Genomic DNA, 20,067 nt, shown 5'->3' with positions numbered 1-20,067 from the left:
GGGAAACCCTGTCTTGAAAAACCAAAAAAAAAAAAAAAAAAAAAAGATTAGATCTGCAAACAAGTATAAAATCTGTTTTCTTTTCTATATCTAATATTGCTTTACGTGGTGTGATATATACTTAAGAACTATTTCTTGGTGCTTCACTGAAAACAAATTGCAAATGAGAGATCTACAGTGGGTAGCATCCCACTGTTGGCAAGATTCAGAAAGCTGCTTAGACCTGGTTTTTCATTTCTGCTATCTATGGGAAGCTGAAGGTGATTCTTTTCCTTAATGTTTTTTTAAAAAATTGTGTAGGTGTGCTTGTGTGTGTGTGTGTGTGTGTGTGTGTGTGTGTGTGTGTGTGTGTGTGTGTGTGTACATGATGTGTGAGTGTCCAGGTGAAAGTGGGTAGAGGTTGGAGGACAGATTTGTGGAGTTAGTTCTCTCCTTCAACCTTTATGTGGGTTCTGGGGATCAAACACAGATCCTGTGAGACATGCAGTCACTTAACCCACTAAACCATGTCTCTGGCCCTACTGATTGTGATTCTTGTAACTTAAGTTATTCAAATGGTCTTCTCTAGAACAGTTCAGATTATACCAAAGAAGGAAACAAATGAGTTTTGCATAGCACCTGGAAGCTTTGGAATGCTGGGAAGAAATACATTCCAAATTAGAACAAAGAACTACATATTCAAATCTAACAATAACAAGGAAACTCAGAGGAAAGATGCTGAATTCAGAAAGCATCTTTTATGAGAATAAACATTGTCTTAGGTAGAGTTTCTGTTGTTGTGAAGTGACATCATGACCATGGCAGCTCTTATAAAGGAAAACATTGAATTGGGGTGGCTTGCTTATATTTTAGAGGTTTAGTCCATTATCATCATGGTGGGGAGCAAGGCAGCATGCAAGTACATATGATGCTGGAGAAGGAGCAGAGACTTCTTACATCTTGACCCAAAGGCAACAGGAAGTAGTCTGTCTCACTGAGAATGACTGGAGCATATATGGCACCTCAAAACCCACTTCTACAGTGACACACTTCCTCCAACAAGACCATATTTACTCCAGTAAGGCCATACCTCCTAAAAATGGCACTCCCTTTGGGGTCATTTTATTTCAAACCACCACAAGCATTATTTTTCAGGCTGAAAATCTGAGAAAGTCACATGCCTTAGAGGAGCACTGTATGTCACTGCATAGATACTCAATAGGTATTTGTTGAGTGAATTCATTAGTTGAATTTTATATCCAGAATTGTGACAGGGTGTTCCAATGTCTACCACATTGAGAGAACATAATAAGAGCTTTCCATCTTTGATGTTTGTATTGGATAATGATAAAGATAACACATCTAACAAAAATGTCTCATGAAATACAAAAATTTCTACCTTCACAATTTAAAATGAGAACATAATTCTTTAAGATGAAATTGGATAGAAATAATACTCAAGTCTAGGATAAAATCTTTTGATTGCAGATTTTCCTGACGAGTCTTCAGCTGCAGGGTCTCTATAAATTTATGTAAATATTCATAAAGAAATTACATTTCCTTCTAAATCCTTACCCAGACACATTATTGTCTAGCATTATGTATCCTACAGCATTTCAGGATAATGTAGATGCTAGGACTGTAAGTGACCTCAGGTGTCCTCCAGGAATTGTTTCTCATGCATGGAGGAGATGAAAGTACAGAATGCAGGAAAGCTGGGAGGCTTACAGAAGACTGAAAAGCTGCTGCTTCTTAAAACAAAGAGGCATTTGGAGAAGAGAAAGTAGCAGGTAAATAAGCAGAGTCTATTCCCTGATGAGGGAAGTGTTCAGATTCAGAGGTCTCTCCCTGTGTGTTGTTGAGTTTGTTTTTATGTTTGCAGGAGAGGATGGCTATATGCATGAATAGACATGAGTTTGTGTGTGCATGTATTTGCATGTGAGAATGTGTAAGTGAGAGTTGTGATAGACAGGCTACAGTGACCTTCTGACACCTTGGCTTTGGGTTGCTAATTTCACTATATCTAATATAAAAAACAGAAAAAAAGAAAGAAAACAACAGAACAAAAAGAAGAGAGAGTGCTTTTGGCTTCCAGCTGTGCACTACTATTCTTCCTCTATACCACTAAAACATTCATTCTCCCAAGCCTCTTCTTAGGGAAATGGATGTGCCAGACTCAGCCTCATCATACAAGTTTAACCAAGTTTATTTTAATTACATCCATAAAATTCAAGTTTTTTTGTTTTTAATTGAAAAAATTTTAATATAGTTTGTTTTGATCACACTTTTCCCCTCTTTCAACTCTGCTTAGGTCCTCTCCATCTCCCTGCTCACTCAACTCTACAACCTTTCTCTCTTTCTTTAAAAAACAAGTAGGCAAACAAAAAACTAGATAACCAACCAACCAAACAAACAAAAAACTCCACTAGAAACAAATCCCACAAACTCAAAATTGGAAACCATAATATACAAGCAAATGACTGATAAGACAAAAAATGCCTAAACAAAGAGATTTGAGACAAAACGTTTACAAAAGTACCATTGGCTTTATTTTGTGTTTGTCATCTACTGATGGGCATGGGTCCTACTCTAAAGTTTGTTTAATATACCCAGTGACAGTCCATTGGAGAAAACACTCTTTGTAAGTCTCAATTGCAGATAGCTTCTGGGTTAGGGTTTGGATCCTATGTTGACTTCCCCCTCTCAGCCTTGTAACCCTGTCTATCTTGAATTTGTGAAGGCCCTGAACATGTTTCCATAGGTTCTTTGAGTTTATATGTATAGCAGTTCTGTTGTGTCTGGAGTATGCTGTTTCCTTGGAGTCATCCTTCCATCTAGCTTTTAGAATCTTTCCACTTTCTCTTCCATATAGTTTCCTGAGCCTTGAGAGGAGGGGTTTGAAGACATACCACTTAGGTCTGAGTATTCTAAAATCTTATTCTCTGCCTGTTGTCTCGTTGTAGGCCTCAGTATTGGTTCCCATCTATTGCAAGTGGTAGCATCTCTGATGATGGATGAGTGAACCACTAAGCAGAATGTCACTGGGAGTCATTTTATTGCTATGTTTCTTTGGCAGAACAGTAGTATTTGTTTTTCCTTTAGGACCACGGCCAACACTAGGCATGGGCTACTTTTCATGGAAATGGCCTTAAATCCAAACAATGATTGGTTACTCCCACAATGTTTTTGCCATTATTGAATCAGTATATCTTGTGGGCAGGTCACCATTGTATTTCATAGGGTTTGTAACTGAGTTGATGGTTACCTTTCTCCCTTGGTAGTGGGCAGAATACTTTCCAGTACCATGAATGGTAGTCAGTAAGAGTGGAGTCACTAGGTAGGCAACAAATCAGATATTTTGTATTCAAGTAGATACGTAAGCAATAGGATGTCATAAACTATAAGTTTGAAGAGAGCAAGCAATAGCTGTGACATTAGCCTGCAATGTTTGGGGCTTCCCATAGGGTCCCTTTGGCCAGTGACTCAACCAGATTTAACTCATTTCTGACACTGGAGGTCTAACTTTGTGATAAAGATGTCTAGTTGGGGCAGTGTCTCTTCATTATTTTCTTACTAGACTTAGATTTCTTTCTCACATAGAGAGGTTTAATATGGCCCTTAGTGCTAACTGCCCCTTCAATATTCCCTCACTTACCATTTCTTCCACCCCCTTTCCATTTAATACCCCACTCTAGTCTTTCACCTCTCTGTAATTATATATTCTATTTCCCCTTAGATTTTATTTTTGACAATCCCAGTTTTCATTGGTTAACATTTTCATTTGCTCTTCAAGGAACTAAGGCAGCTTGGAGTGCTATGCCATTTCCCTCATGGCTGTGAGCCACTGGGGAAGTTGCCTCAGGCAGGGAATTGGTTATATAATAGGACTCTTAAATTTAGCTAATCAACTCAAGAACTAGAATAACACTAAACCAGGGCTTTTAATAATGGATTTGTATCTTATCCCAATTTCTACAGCTTCATTAATCTTCAACTCTCCCAAAAAACTCACACAGCTCTGTTTGACTTTAAACTCAGGATGTTTTTAATTTCCTTTGTTAACGTAGCTGCAATAGAAAGCAGAAATATTCATAGAATGAAAAATGAGATTAGGACCAGGAGATTGGGCTTCATTTCAATTATGGTGTTAACTTTCTGATATTATTTAGTTATTGTCCAAATTGCTGTGTTAAAAACTGCTGTTAGCTAGGTGTAGAGGTCTATCCAACATTTCCACCACTTGGGAGGCAGAAGCAGGAAGATCATGAATTTCAGGCCAGCTTGGGCTACATATGGAGGTCAAGCCTATTTTAGGCTATGTAGAGAGACCTTGCCTAAAAAAGTTCAACCTAAGCCAACCTGAAACTGCTGCTAAATTTTGTGTGGTATAATCTTTGTTTTTATGAATGATGCAAATATGTATCAAGAGCTCAATTAAATTTGTTGACATATTTACCAATGATGGCTATATAGAAAGAAAAATATTTGCCTGATAATCCAACAGAACTCCTAAGTCATTTGTAGAATTGTACTTCTCTGATATAATGCAGTAATTCATATATAAATTTGTAGGAATGGATATTTTAAGTTATAAAACTGAGTAGTATGTTCAGGATCTCTAGGCTAACATGTTATTGTGTGTTTCTTAACAATCTAACAAAATATTAATGTGATGGACTAATTTCTTTTCAAAAACAAGTTGTGGAGAATAACCCCTTTCTTTACCTGATAATGTGTCACTTAACTTGCTAGAACTGCTTACAGTTATGTCATGTTCTTCTCCCTTTTCATCTCCACTCTTGCTTTCTGGTTACCCGTTCTAGCAATACAAGACCAAGTCAAGCTACAAGGCTTTTGCAGCAATCCCTACAAACACATTGCTCTTGGAACAGAAGGTCAGTGTTGGCTTTTAAGCAGAGTGAGTTTTATGTTTTTAGTATTAGTTTTGTATGTGTACAGGATTTCTAATGGAAAAAATGTATGTTTTCCAGTTCTTTTATGAAAAAACCAAAACTGCTCTTTCTTAGGATACTGTGACAAAAGCATCTTATTTAGCATAATAGCAGATATCCTTTTCCTCATTAAGGTTTGAGTATGCTCTCAGAGATGTCTTTCTGCTCTCAAGAAGACTTGGAGGTTTGATTCAGACTTCACTAGATTTCCCCCTTCGTTGGAAAATTAAAATTTGTTATGTTTAAGCATTTCTTCCTCTGTTTGCATAAATCAAAGTCAAGGTGCCATGAGGTTATGTGTACAGCTGTCTACCTTAGTCATTGACTGGTCAAGATTTGTTTAATACCAGCCTCCATTACCATTTATGTGTATACCCAGATATAATACTGAGTGTCTGCTGTAACAATGCAGATTCTCCCACCAGCTAAAACTCTTCATCTATTCCTGCCAACCACTGGCCCTACACCCTACTCCCTTCTGAGTAGTAAGGAGATTGGAGATCACTCCTAATGAATAAAAAGAACAGCTTCCATATGGATCTAGGTACTTTTGCTTTGCTTTTAAGCATCACCAGTTATAAAATGATAGGATTATATATACTTTAATAAGCTAATCACATATTTGCAAGTGAAATCACATGAGGAATCACATCAGAATCAAAATGAAATTATTTACCAATTGTGGGAAATTTTAGATGTCATATATTATTTTATGGTGATTTATTTATTTAGTAGTTTTTGCATTAAGCCTACTTTTTTTTTAAAAAAAACATGGTTAATGATAGTGTTTCAAATACTGTTACTATAATTTGTCAAGCATTAATTGTTTGTCACCCAGGTGGTATTTTGATATACATGCTTATGAATCTTCATTCTTATCTCTTAGCATGATCCAGAAAATGAAGCCTTTGTATGATGTTTAAATAGTAGGAGCACTGTGGGAAATGTTTAGCATTCTAAGGTCAACATCAGCTCATGTCTCTGTTAATGACTCCAAACTATCCACATGTGGTCTAAAGTCCGTGTTCTGTATGTACAAGTGCATTGATCTGGATGGTCATCTGCTGAAGAAACATCGGCGAGTTGGGCTCTAGCTCCCTCCCGATTTTCCACCTTTTATAGCTTTACAAAAGTTAAAATAAAACTAAAGCATTGGAAGTACATTGGACAAACTCTTCCTCATTTGCTCCTTTTCTCATCATCTAGGGCCACCATGGTGAGTCCTGGGGGCAGTGTTTAGGGACATAGAACCTCTGCTAGTTTCAGATGGCCATCTCTGAAGTAGGGTCACAAGCACCTGCCTTCAGAGGTATGGGAGATGTTCTTCCTGGCATTGAGGCAAAGAAGACATGTCATTTGCTCTACCCTCTAACTGAGACATACTCCTGAAGAGATCTCGCAGTCTGTAAGGCTAAGGTTCCTTTATTCAGATAAACACCAGCCAAGTGCAAGCCAAAGCGTGCACAGAGCTCACAAGCTAGCGTGGCCAGAGAGAGAGAGAGAGAGAGAGAGAGAGAGAGAGAGAGAGAGAGAGAGAGAGAGAGAGAGAGAGAGAGAGAGAGAGAGACTATCCACATGTCCGCCATCCCTTAAGAATCCTTCTTGCATCACCTTTAGACCTCCCTGACCACGCCCTCACGGGCGTGTCCCGGCACACCTGTCCGGGCTACTAGGAGGTGGGGCTACAGTGTCTCCCTACATACTCCTCTGGGTAGTGAGGGGCTGTATGCTACTATGTTATTTTCTAGGTAGAAAACTGATAGTTAATAATACTTCTTGGAACTCTGTGAGATGTGGCTCCAAGTCATATTTCTTTCAGAACCTCTGACTTTCTAGGTTTCTTTTCTACTAATGAGCTATTTCATAGAGGTTATAATCTGTTGGACATGAAAGATGACAATTCATTAGTTTAACTTCCAGTTTTTATCACAAAACTATTTCACGAAGGTGTGTGGGCATATTGATGCATATTCAGTCTGTGCAGTTCGTATGAGACATACCTTGTGTTTTTATTTTATTTATTTGTAGAAAAGATCTTTTGTTTAGTTTTTTATTTTACATATTCCCCTTCCCCTTCTCCCACACGCCCCCTACCTCCCCTTCATCCCACCCTTTATACACTACTCAGAGGGGGTAAGGCACCCTTGGGGAATCAAAAACTGGCATACTAAGTTGAGACAGGACAAAGCCCCTCCTCCCCACTCTATCAAGGCTGAGCAAGAATAGAGAATAGACAATAAAAAGCCAGTTCATGCACCCAGGATAAGTCCTGGTCCCACTGCCAGGGAACCTCCTCAACAGATCAAGCCATATAACTGTCACCCAAATTCAGATGACTTAGTTTGGTCCTATGCAGTTTCCACAGCTGTCTATCCAAGAGTCCATGAGCTCCACTTGCTCCAGTTACCATCTGTCTCTGCGGATTTCCCAAGCATGATCTTGACCTCCTCTGCTCTTATGACCCCTTCTCCCTCCCTTCAACTGAACTCCAGGGGCTCAGCCCAGTGCTTGGCTGTGGATCAGTGCATCTGCTCCCATCAGTTACTGGATGTAGATTCTCTGTTGACAATTAGGGTAGTCCCCAATCTGATTATAGGGGAAGGCCAGTTCCAGCACCCTGTCCACTATTGCTAGGAGTCTTAGCTGGGGTCATCCTTGTGGATTCCTGGGGATTTCCCTGACACCAGGTTTCTCCCTAACCCTATAATGGCTCCCTCTATCAAGATATCTCTTTTAAATATAAAATTATATAAGAAAATTAGTATTATATTTTTTACAATAGGATGTAATGTTATGATACATGATCTAAAATACTGCTTCTCTAAGGAAGAGTAGATTATTGTATAAACACTAACATACTCATTGAGCCAAGGTAAATTGTCCTAGACCATAGATATTTGTGCTACTCAAATGTCATTAATTAGATGAGAATGGCTTTTCATTTTCAGATCATTTATAATTCTACATTTTAAAAAATATGTCACCAGTGACCTCTAGGGTTTATTCGTACAATATCACCAGCCTATACAGCACTGTCCAGTATTGTAAAAGCTATTCAGCAGGGAGGAAACTTCCTTTTTAGTATCAACTTGATTTATTTATATCCTGTGACCAAAGTGGATAGCACCTTTAGCAATAGAGTCTTCTTTTTCCCCCTGTTTTTTAAAAATTAGGCTCATTTTCTAAATTTTGTATTCCAACCAGTTTTTCTTCCCACTGCTCCTCCTGCCCCCTTTTGCCTTCCCCCTCAGCCCATCCCCGCATCCACTCCTCCTTCCCCCCTGGGAAGGGATGGGGGATGAGCAACCGGGTCTTACCTTAAAGTTCTGGAGGGTGACCAAGAGAAATTGCAGTAGTCTGCATTGTTTTGGTGGTCTCTGGCACTCCTGTGACTAACAACTCAAGGGAAAGTATTCTACACCTGGGACCTTTTTATTTGGCAATCTATAACTTCTGGGATGAACATTAGTCTCTGTACAGGGAGATTTCAATTAAAATATATACATATATGAAGCTTACAGAATGGAATATTTTTAATCAGGGAAGTTTGTCTCATTTTCTTTGTTGTCACATAGAATACAACTGGAAGGCTGATCTGGGAGAGTCATTACAACACTTGTTTGGGAGCTATGCTGTGGGTTGCCTTGACAATAGAGCTCACATATATAACTCAAGTCTTACACGCTTCAGCAGTTAACCCTGCCTCAAGATAAATTATACGCACAGTAGATTTTTATGCCTGGCATACTGTATAATTAGAAAGTAGAATTATTTTTGGAAAATAAACTTATTTTTAAAAACAAGATTTTCAGAAATTAGAACTCAGCCATCTTTTGAAATGAGATGTTAAGCTATCAGTAAATTATGGGATTAGTTTCAGCTCTATTACTTCTGAATGAAACCTATTTTTCTTCATTTTTGAAAGGATGTATTTTTGTTGGCAGGCAACATAAGGTTTCTTAACTTGTCTACATCAAAACTTAAACTTATACCTTATTCTATCTCTAACATTTTTCCTGTAAGCATTTAGAAGGAAATATTTTTAGCTCAATCATTTGCCATGGTTTAATGGGAAGAGATAAACATAAGACATCATATTTTAATGAGATAACCAGCATATTTGGTTTAAGCATCTGTCAATAATCATTTTCTCCCAGACATACGAACATGGGATACCAAGGTATCTGCCACCCTCCATAGATTTGGTTAAAAATGAGGTCCCTAGACAAGTGACTTCATTATAGACATTAACTTTAGTCACAATATGTGCTGTTGTCTATTTCACGAAGTGTTTGAGATATTTCCAAATTTTCTTTATCATTCAAGTCTGACAGCAATAAGGACAACTTTAAAGTAAAATTGTTGCATTATTCCTATTAATAAATCATAACTTTTACTATGAAATTGCTTTAAGGGATTAAGAAAGGCACACATAGATATGTGAAGTAAATTTATAAGTAGTTTATTGTGCTATAAAAGAATGATATTTTTCTACAGAAAGATACTTTTTGTCCCTTGAAGATAGCTCATATTGTCTATCCCTGACCTTCTAAGCATCTATAAGGATAACATCTTTATCTAGTGTTAGATACCGTTTTCCCAATAAATGTTATTACTACCTTCCATTTTAAAGATACATTTAATTTATAAAAGTTTGTGTCTTTGCTAGGTTCCAGAGCAGTTCAATTTTATATAAATGAAGTAAACGTATAGAAATAGTTGCTCAAATATAAAACTAAAAGATTTTTTTTAAACCATAGCAGAAGGGTACAAGATAGCTCTTCTGAAGATCACAATGAAAACATGGTATGACAATACAAAGGCAGAAATTTGGTTTATCCCATTGCCAAACCAATTTACCTTACCTTGTATGTTTACATTTTAATGTATGGAATACTAACTGCAACCTGATCAAATTTAATTCTTTAGCGAATGTTTTTAAGAGTTCTGTGGTTCAAAAAATAATCTTGCTGTTAATTTATGACAGGACATTTACTACAGAGACATTGTTTGATTTCCTGTTTTTTTTAAATCAATGAAGAGATGTCCAGAATTCAAATTTGGACTAACTGTTTATATATCCAAGTGGTTGTCAATCATGCATACATTTCTTTTAGAGCACTTAAGAATACCAGTTATTTATCTGTTGGTTTCATTATTTAAAGAAACTATATTGTAATTACATCATCTACCCCTTCTCATACAAATTCATGGTCTCTTTCTAAAATATTGTTCACACACACACACATACACACACACACACACACACACACACACACACACACACACACACACACACGCACGCACACACGCAGGCACGCACGCACACACACACACACCTGCTTAGTTCAAGCAATGTTACCTTTATGTACATGTTTTTAGGAAGTATAATGTGGTGTTACCTGCAATTCTTTGCCTAAGGTCAAGCCTCATGAGCTTTTAGGTTTGCATGCCTATTGGTATCATCCTTTTTTAAGGATCCTGTTTAAGCAGCCATGTTGGTAAAATGTCATTTGTAGAAGACACAATATCACCAAAAACTCTGGCTCTTACAGTCACCTGCTCCTTTCTTTTGCACAGATCCCTGAGTCTTAGGTGCAGGAATTGTGTTATAGATGTATCAGTCAGGACTAGCTTCCACAACTCTGGGTTTTGATTCATTGTGGTTTTCTGTAATGCTTTGTCTTTTGCAAAGGAATTATCCTTGATGAAGAGCAAGAACTACACTTATCTGTGGATGTAAGGATAAATATTTATAATGTAGACAGGGATTATTCTGTCTTAGAAAAGTGGCAGTAAGTCGTAGGTTCTTCCCCAAGATCCATGAGTTTTCTAGCCCTGGGTAGTTGGCTAGATTTCTAGTGCCAGGCATTATCCTCTTAGGTGTTAAGTCAAATTAGAGAGCTGTTTGTCACTACCAAGGTATACATGCCACTACTATACCCTTAAGGTTATTATGCCATACTGGATATTGTTGTGGTTCATAAGTGCCACCGCGGGGTAGGACTATTGATTGCTTCCCTTCTTTGGAAGCTTGCAAGGAGCCTTCTGGTATGAAGAAAGCTAATCCTCAGGAAGGAATTTTGAGGCCAAATCCAGCTCATGTCCTTTGATTGCTGTGTCCAAAGTACGTGGTATGTTAGGCAATAGAGACTTACCTTCCATCTGTGGGGATAAACAAAGGCAATAGCAATGGCCTATAATGTTTTGGGAGCCCCTTGGACAACTGTGACCAAAACTCGAAACAGGGATTCTTATGTCTGGTGGGCTTTTTGTTAGATAGTCTATGGCTGTTGGGGGAGCATTGCCAACCCAGATGGGAAAATTTCATTTAAATCATATGTATATTTACATAACAACTTATGTGTATTTTCAATATTTTAGCTAGATAGTTAACAGTATAATTCTTTATAATTTTTTAGATGTCCTTACTGTTACTTTCTCCTCCTCCTTCCTTCTTTATCTCTCCCTTATTACTAATAAGAGTCACTCTGTTTTTCCTATTTCTCCCTTTAGATCACTTATACCCAGCTGGTCTCCTCTTTGTTGTATAGCATTAGTTCTAATTGGTATTAATAATAAAACCCAGAGCCAGATATAGAGGCAAATGCTGAAAGATCAGAGAAGCAGAGCAGCCAGCCACTAGAGTTCTTACGTATACAAAATCTTCAGACCAAAAAAGGGCTGAGCTCCTGTCTCCTCCTACCTTACACTCCTCTCTCCACTCAGCCATATCACTTCCTGTCTGTCTGTACAGACCTCCAGACCTCTATGACTAACTAGTGGTTAGCTTTGCCCTATGATCTTCATGCAAGCTTTATTTGTTAGACTACAAACACGATATCACCACACTGTTGCTTCCCCCCTTTCACACCCACGAAATGGTCTCTTGTAACTTTACTGGGTTTTGCAGTTACTCCAGATTATATTCTCACATCTGCTGATGCGGAAATAGGAACCCCAGATGATAGAAAGCAAGTGACACCTTCATTCTGGGCTTGGGTTGTCTCACTCACTATGACCCTTTCTAGTTCTATTCATTTACCTGAAAGTTCCTTAATTTTTTTTTACAGCCTAATCATGTTTCATTGTGTAAATGTACCACATTTTAATTATCCAGTCATCAGTTGAAAGACATTTAGGTTATTTCCATTTCCTAGTTATTGTGAATAGAGCAATCTTGAACATTGATGGGCAAGTAATTATGAAGTAGGATGTTGAGTCCTTTGGCTTATACCAATGAGTGATATAGTTTGGATATGGTAGATTCATTTTTAACTTTTAAGGATTCCTCACATTGATTTCCATAGTGGCAGGGTCAGTTGCATTCTTCCCAAAAGGGAACAGGGATACTCTTTTCCATATAACTTCTTCAGCATCTGAAGTTGGTTCTTTGGTTCATCTTTGCTGTAGGGTTAGACAAAATCTCAAAAATTGTTTTGATGTGGAATTACCTAATATAATGAACATATCTTGAGATATATTTTAGTCACTTTTGGTTTTCTTTGCTTTCTTGAGTTCTTTTCATATTCTGTTTATTAATCATCTGTCAGGTATAAAACTGGCAAAGATTTTCTCCCAGTCTGTAGACTTTCTCTTTATTTGATTGATTGAACTTTTCTCTGCACTATTTGTTGAAGTATATATGTTTTAGCATCTTAGGTAAATATTAAATGGCTGAAGTTATATGTAATCGTGTTTGAGCCTTCAATTTTGTTCTATTGGCTTATATCTATTTTTGTGCCAGTACCATATTTTTTATCTCTAATATCTTTATCTTGATATCTGGAATGGAAAAATATCTCCAGTATTGTTCTTTTTGCTCAATATTGCTTTGCCTATCTGAGGGCATTTATGGGTCCACTTGAATTTTAGAATAATTTTTTTCCAATTCTGTGATTGAATTGAGGATTTTGGTTGGGATTGTATGGAATCTGTAAATGGCTTTTGGTAGAAAGGTTATTTTCACAACATTAATTCTGCCAATCCATGAACATGGAACATCTTTCCATTTTCTGATGTCTTTCCCTGTTTCTCTCTTCAGAGGCTTAAAGTTACATTGCAGGGGTCTTTCACCTCCTTGGTTAGGTTTACCACTAGACATTTTCATTGTCTTTGGGCTACTGAAATGAGAGTGTGTCCATGCTCCTTCTCTGTATGTTTCTTGATGTTAGATAGAAAAGCTATTAGTTTGTGCAATCTGGTTCTGCATCCTGCCACGTTGTTGAATTTGTTTATCAGTACTAGAAGTTTCTGGTACAAGTTTTGGTATCTCTCATGTACTATATTGTATCACCTGCAAATAAGCCTAGTTTAACTTTTTCTTCCCTATTAGTATACCTTTAATTTCCTTCTTTTGCCTTATTATTCCAGCTAGTCATTTGAACACAACATTTGAAAGGGAGTGGGATTAGTGGACAGCCCATCTCCTTACTAATTTTAGTAAAATTGCTTCAAATTTTTCTCTATTTTGGATGATAATGGCTATGTGTTTCTCATATATAGCTTACATTATGGTGAGGTATGTTCTCACTAGTCCTAGTCTCTAGGACTTTTGCTATGAAACCATATTGGATTTTATAAAAGTTTTTCTGAATTTACTGAGAGGATCATGTGATTTTTCTCTTTAAGTCTGTATACTATATAGTTTATTATATTTATTGACTTGCATATGATGAACCATCCTTGCATATTAGCTATAAAGCCAACACAGTCATGGTGGACAATCCTTTTCATATGTGTTTGTATTTGACTTTTTAGTATTATCTGAGTAATTTTATATCTATGTTCAGCAGGAATACTGGCCTGTAGTTTTCTTTATGTTGTATCTTTTCCTGTTTTGGATAAGAGTAATACAGGCTACAAAGCAAGAATCTGAGAGTACTCTTTCTGTTTTATTTATTTTTAAAAATAGTTTAAAAAGGATTGACAATGAATCTTTTTGGGAAGTCTGGGAGAATTTCATGTGACTCCATTGTTTTAGTTTTAATAAAGCATTTTAGAAGACTTTTATTATATTTTATTTTTCTTGTTTTTTATTGGTCCATTAAGATTTGTTGACTTCCACTCACCCAGGAGGAGTAGATGCCAGGAAATAATCAAACTGAGGGTTGAAATCAATACAATTGAAACAAAAAGAACAATAGAAAGAATTGAGTAAATCAACAAGATAGACAAACCCTTATCCAAACTAACCAAAAGGCAGAGAAAGAATAGTCAAATTAACAAAATCAGTACAAAAAGGGAGACATAACAATAGACATTGAGGAAATCTAGAGAATCATCAGATCATACTTCAAAAACCTGTACTCCACAAAATTGGAAAATTAAAAGAAATGGAATACCAAAATTAAATCAAGACCAGATAAACAATTTAAATAGGCCTATAACTCCTAAGGAAATGGAAGCAGTCATTAAAAGTCCCCCCCCCCAAAAAAAAAGCCTAGGACCAGATGACCTCAGTGAAAAATTCTACCAGAATTTCAAAGAAGAGCTAACTCCAATACTCCTCGAATTGTTCCACACAATAGAAATAGAAGGGACATTGCTAAACTCCTTTTATGAGGCTACAGTAACTCTGATACCCAAACCACACAAAGATGCAACAAAGAAAGAGAATGACAGACCAATCTCCCTCATGAACATTGATGCAAAAACACTCAATAAAATACTGGCAAACTGAATATAAGAACACGTCAAAAAAGTCATTCACCATGATCAAGAAGGCTTCATCCCAAAGGTGCATGCTTGGTTCAATGTATGGAAACCTGTCAATGTAATCCACCATATAAGCAAACTGAAAGAAATAAAAATCCACATGATCATCTCATTAGATGCTGAAAAAGCCTTTGATAAAATCCAATATCCCTTCATGATAAAGGTCTTGGAGATATCAGGAATACAAGGAAAATACCTAAAGAGAATAAAAGCAATTATCAGCAAACTGATAACCAACATCAAATTAAACAGAGAGAAACACAAAACGATTCTACTAAAATCAGGAACAAGACAAGGCTGTCCACTCTCCCCATATCTCTTCAATATAGCATTTGAAGTTCTAGCCAGAGTCATAAGACAACAAAAGGAGATGAAAGGAAGGAAGTCAAACTGTCATTATGATATATGATAGTGCACATAAGTTATTCCAAACATTCTACCCAAGAATTCCTACAACTGATAAACACCTTCAGTAATGTGGTAGGATACAAGATTAACTAAAAAAAGTCAGTAGTCCTCTTATATACAGATTATGTGGGCTGAGAAAGAAATCAGAGAAACATCACCATTTACAGTATCCACAAATATAAAATATCTTGTGGTAATTCCAATCAAACAAGTGATCACCTGTATGTGAAGAACTTTAAGTCCTTAAAAAAGAAATTGAGGCCATCTGCCTGCCACCTGAGAGCTCCTTCATCCTGGAGCTGATGGAAGCAGAAACAGGCACCCACAGTTAAGCACTGAACAATAATACTCCTGGAATCAACTTTCGGAGAGGGAGGAGGGATGAACAAAGGAGCCAAGACAGTGCTAGAGAAACCCGCAGAAACAGTTGACCTGACCTAGTGAGCGCATGGAGACCCTAGTCGTAAAACTGGGAACCAGCATTGGACCAAATCAAGCCCTCTACATGTGGATGTCAGCTAGGAGGCCAAGACAGTCTATGGGGTCTCTAACAGTGGAGCCAGTCTTTATCCCTAGAGCACAAATGGACTTTGGGAGCCCATTCCCTGTGGAGGGATACTATTGCAGCCCAGATACAGCAAGGAGGGCCTAGGCCCTCCCGAAAAGGATATGATGGACTTTGATGGTCCCCTGTGGAGGGCCTCACCGTCCCTGGGGAGGAGGTAAGGGGTGGGTTGGTGAGATTGGGGGGAACATAGGAGGATAGGAGGGTGAGGGAATTGGGGGATTGATATGTAAATATGAGTGCCTATAAAATAAAAAAAGAAATTGAAGAAGATATCAGAAAATGGAAAGATCTCCCATGCTCTTGGATAGGCAGGATCAATATAATAAAAATGGCAATCATACCAAAAGAAATCTACACATTCAATGCAATCCCCATCAAAAATCTCAACACAATTCTTCCCAAGACCTTGAAAAAGCAATGTTCAACTTCATATGAAACTAAAACCCAGAATAAGTGAAAAAAATCCTGTACAATAAGGGAACTTCCAGAGGCATCACCATCTCTGACTTCAAGCTCTACTATAGAGCTATAGTAATAAAAACAGCCTGGTGTTGTCATAAAAACAGACAGGCAGATCAATGGAATTGAATCAAAGACTCTGACATTAATCCACACATATATGACCACCTGATTTTTGACAAAGAAGTCAAAGTGGTACAGTGGAAAAAGGGAAACATCTTTAACAAATGGTGCTCACATAACTGGATGTCAATATGTAGAAGATTGCAAATAGATCTATATCTATCACCATGCACAAAACTGAAATTCAGGTGGATCAAGGACATCAATGTAAATCAAGCTACATTGAACCTGATAGAAGAGAAAGTGAGGAGTAGACTTGAATGCATTGGCACAGGAGACCATTTCCTAAATATAACACCAGTAGCACAGACCCTGAAAGCAACAATCAATAAATAGGACTCTGTGAAACTGAAAAGCTTCTGTAAGGCAAAGGACACTGCCATGAAGACAAAACAACAGCCTACAGAGTGGGAAAAGCTCTTCACCAACCCCACATCTGACAGAGGGGTAATCTCCAAAATTTATAAAGAACTCAAGAAACTAGACATCAAAATAAAAAATAACCCAATTGAAAAATGGGGTATAGAGATAAACAGAGAAGTCTCAACAGAGCAGTCTCAAATGGTCAAAAGACATTTAAGGAAGTGCTCAATATCCTTAATCACCAGGGACATGCAAATCAAAATGATTCTGAGATACTATCTTACACCTGCCAGAATGACTAAGATAAAAAATACCAGGACATTTATGTTGGATAAGATGTAGAATAAGGGAAACACTCTTCCCCTTCTGGTGGGAGTGCAAACTTGTATCACCATTTTTGAAATCAATATGGTGGTTTCTAAGAAAATTGGGAATCAATGTATCTCAAGTCCCAGCAATACTACTCTTGGGCATATACCTATACCCAAAGGATGCTCAATCATACCACAAAGACATTTGCTCAACAATATTCATAGTAACATTATTTGTAATAGCCAGAACCTGGAAACAACATAGATGCCTCTTAACTGAAGAATGGATAAGAAAAACCAATATATATATATTGGTATAGGGTTTTTCTGTGTAGATTTGGAACCTATCCTGGCACTCATTCTGGAGACCAGGCTGGCCTTGAACTCACAGAGATCTGCCTGCCTCTGCCTCCTGAGTGCTGGAATTAGTGGCGTGTGCCACCAACGCCTGGCAAAGTGTGATATATTTACACAATAGAGTACAACTCAGCTGTAAAAAAGAATGACCTCATGAAATTTGCAGGCAAATGGATGGAACTAGAAAAAACCATCCTGAGTGAGGTAACCCAGATTCAGAAAGACAAACAAGGTATGTATTCCCTCATAAGTGGATATTAGATGTAAACAAAAGGAACACCAGACTACAATCCACAGCTCCAGAGAAGCTGGATAACAAGGAGAACCCTAAGAGGAACACATGGATTGCCATGGGAAAGGAAATTAGACCAGATCTTCTTGGTAAACTGGGGGCAGAAGGGTGGTAGGGGGGAGGAGCGGGGGATAAGAACATGAAGGAATTGGAGGGTTGATGTGGGGAGGGATGCAGTGAAAGAGCAATAAAAGGGATATCTTCATAGAGAGAGCCACTATGGGGTTAGGGAGAAACCTGGTGCTAGGGTAACACACAAGAATTCACAAGGAGGACCCCTGTAATCAGATTGGTGAATACCCCAACTATCATCATAGAGCCTTCATCAGTAATTGATGGAACCAGACACAGAGTCCACAAGCAAGCACCAGGCATCCAGTCAAAGAGAGGGAGTAGGGAATATATGAGCAAGGGAAGTCAAGATCATGATGGAGAAATCTACAGAGACAGCTGAACCAAACTTGTGGAAGCTCAAGAACTCCAGACTGACAGCTGTGTAGACTATAGGGACTGAACTAGGCCCTCCATATGTGGGAGACAGTTGTGAAGCTTGAACTGTCTGAGGGGCCACTGACAGGACCAGGATACAAACCTGGTACATGATCTGGGATGTCATGCTCAGCCTTAATGCAGGGAGGGGTGGCTTGTCCCTACCCCAACCTATTATGCCAGACTTTGTTGATTCCTTGTGGGAGTCCTTGCCCATGAGGAGGAGTGGACCAGGGGTGGGCTTCGGGAGAGGTGAGGTGGAGTGGGAGGAGGGGTGGGATGGAGAATTGTTGTTGGAATGTAAAATGAAATTTAAAAGGATAAATAAAATTTTAAAAGATTTATTGACTTCATAGTTTAATATTGGTAGTTTGGCTTAATATAGTAATTCTTCCATTTATTTTATGTTTTCCAACTCAATGGAATACAAGCATTAAAAGTATTCCCTTATGATATTCTAAATTATCCTTTGGCATATGCTAAAATGTTTTCTATGCATTTTTTATTCTGTTTTATTTGGTTTCTCTTTTTATTTTGGTTAGCTGTGCCAAGGGTTTGTCAATCACATCTTCTCAAAGAACCAGCTCTTATACTTAATTAGTTTTTTGCATTGTTTTCTTTACCTTTATTGATTTTTGGTCTGATTTTTATTATTTATTTCTGTCAGTTGAGTTTGGATTTGGTATGTCCATGTTTTTTCAAAATTTTGAGTTGCATCATTAAGTTATTTATTTTAAGTCTTTCTGACTTTTTAATGAAGGTACTTAGAGATATAAATACCTCCCACAGGACAACTTTCACTGTGTCTCAGAGGGTTTTTTCTGTGTTATGGTTTCCTTTTCACTTAGTTCTAGGAAATTTTTTTTTATTTCTTTCTTGAATTGTTTCTTGACATACACATCATTCAACAATGAGTTATTTAATCTTTCTGAGTCTGTATTTACTAGAGGTTTGTTTGCTGTTGATCTTTAGTTTTACTGATTTATGGTCAGATCAGATACACTTAGTTATTTCAATATTTCAAATTCTTTCTGAATTTGCTATGCTTTTGTTGTTGTTGTTCTAGTAAGGTGTGGTCTGTTTTAGAGAAACTTCCATATGCTGCTGAATGGAATGTATAATCTTTGGCTTTTGGATGGCATTTCCATCAGCCACATTTGTGTTTTACTGTGTACCAGTCAGGTGCTTTCTATTTTTAAACTCCTTAAGTATATTGAGCTGTTTTTATCTTTCAACTCTTTGAATTCTTTTATAAAATTTATAAAATTCTTTTGTAAAATTTATGATTGTTGTTTTAAATTCCGTGTCCTGGGTTTCATCTAGGTAATTTACATGGGCAAGCTAGTGGGGTTGGAGAGACTGTTTTGGTTGGAGGGAAGATACGGTGTAGTGATAGTCACCTTCCCACCTGTAACATTGACCATGCTCTTTTGGGTGTGGTCTCATGTATGGACATGACCAGTTAAAAGAAAAAGGATTGGGGCTCAGAAGCCCCTTTGGGTCACGGAGAGCATCAGGGAGGCAGGGTCTGCATCCTTGGAGCTGGAGCCTGTGACTGTCACTTGTTTTCTGTGTAAGTTCTTTTCCCCAAATAAACTTCACTTCATTTATTCAGAGTCTAGTGATTCCTGATTTCCACACCCATAATTCTGTCTGGCTCTTCCCTACTTTTTAAATTTTTGTGATGACGTCTGGGCAGATGGGCTTGTTTTGTTATTCTGTGTCTGATGTGGACAGCAGTTTGGGGCCAAAGAGAGGATATACAGGTCATTATATATGGATATGGATTTGGCTTAGGTGGAATGAGGTCAGGTGGACACAAGAGACTGGGTTGATGTATATGATATGCATCAGATCCAAGTCTGGAGTTTGGGAGTAGATCTGGGATTTGTGAGGGTGCATGGAAGGAAGGATTAGGCAGACTAACCTGGCAAAACACTAGAGAAGGACATGTAGGATCTGGCTAGGTGGAAAGGTGGATGTAGTGTGGGAGGGTCCTGTCAGTAGGAGGCAGGCTGGGAATTCCTGGAAGAAGCTTAGAGATTGGTT

General features: G+C 37.8%; 1 protein-coding gene across 1 annotated transcript in view; it reads left to right on the top strand.

Moving 5' to 3' along the window:
* Positions 1-20,067, top strand: part of Mlip (muscular LMNA interacting protein) — a 101,129-nt gene that overhangs the window by 28,391 nt on the left and 52,671 nt on the right. The window contains exon 5 of the mRNA XM_035444225.1: positions 4,803-4,874. Within this exon, the coding sequence (XP_035300116.1) occupies positions 4,803-4,874 (72 nt within the window). The remainder of the gene's footprint in view (positions 1-4,802; positions 4,875-20,067) is intronic.

This window comes from Cricetulus griseus, chromosome 4, assembly GCF_003668045.3.
Source record: "Cricetulus griseus strain 17A/GY chromosome 4, alternate assembly CriGri-PICRH-1.0, whole genome shotgun sequence".
In the NCBI taxonomy this organism is placed as follows: domain Eukaryota; kingdom Metazoa; phylum Chordata; class Mammalia; order Rodentia; family Cricetidae; genus Cricetulus; species Cricetulus griseus.
The sequence above is the reverse complement of the archived record's forward strand: the minus strand, read 5'-3'. Positions and strand labels throughout refer to the sequence as shown.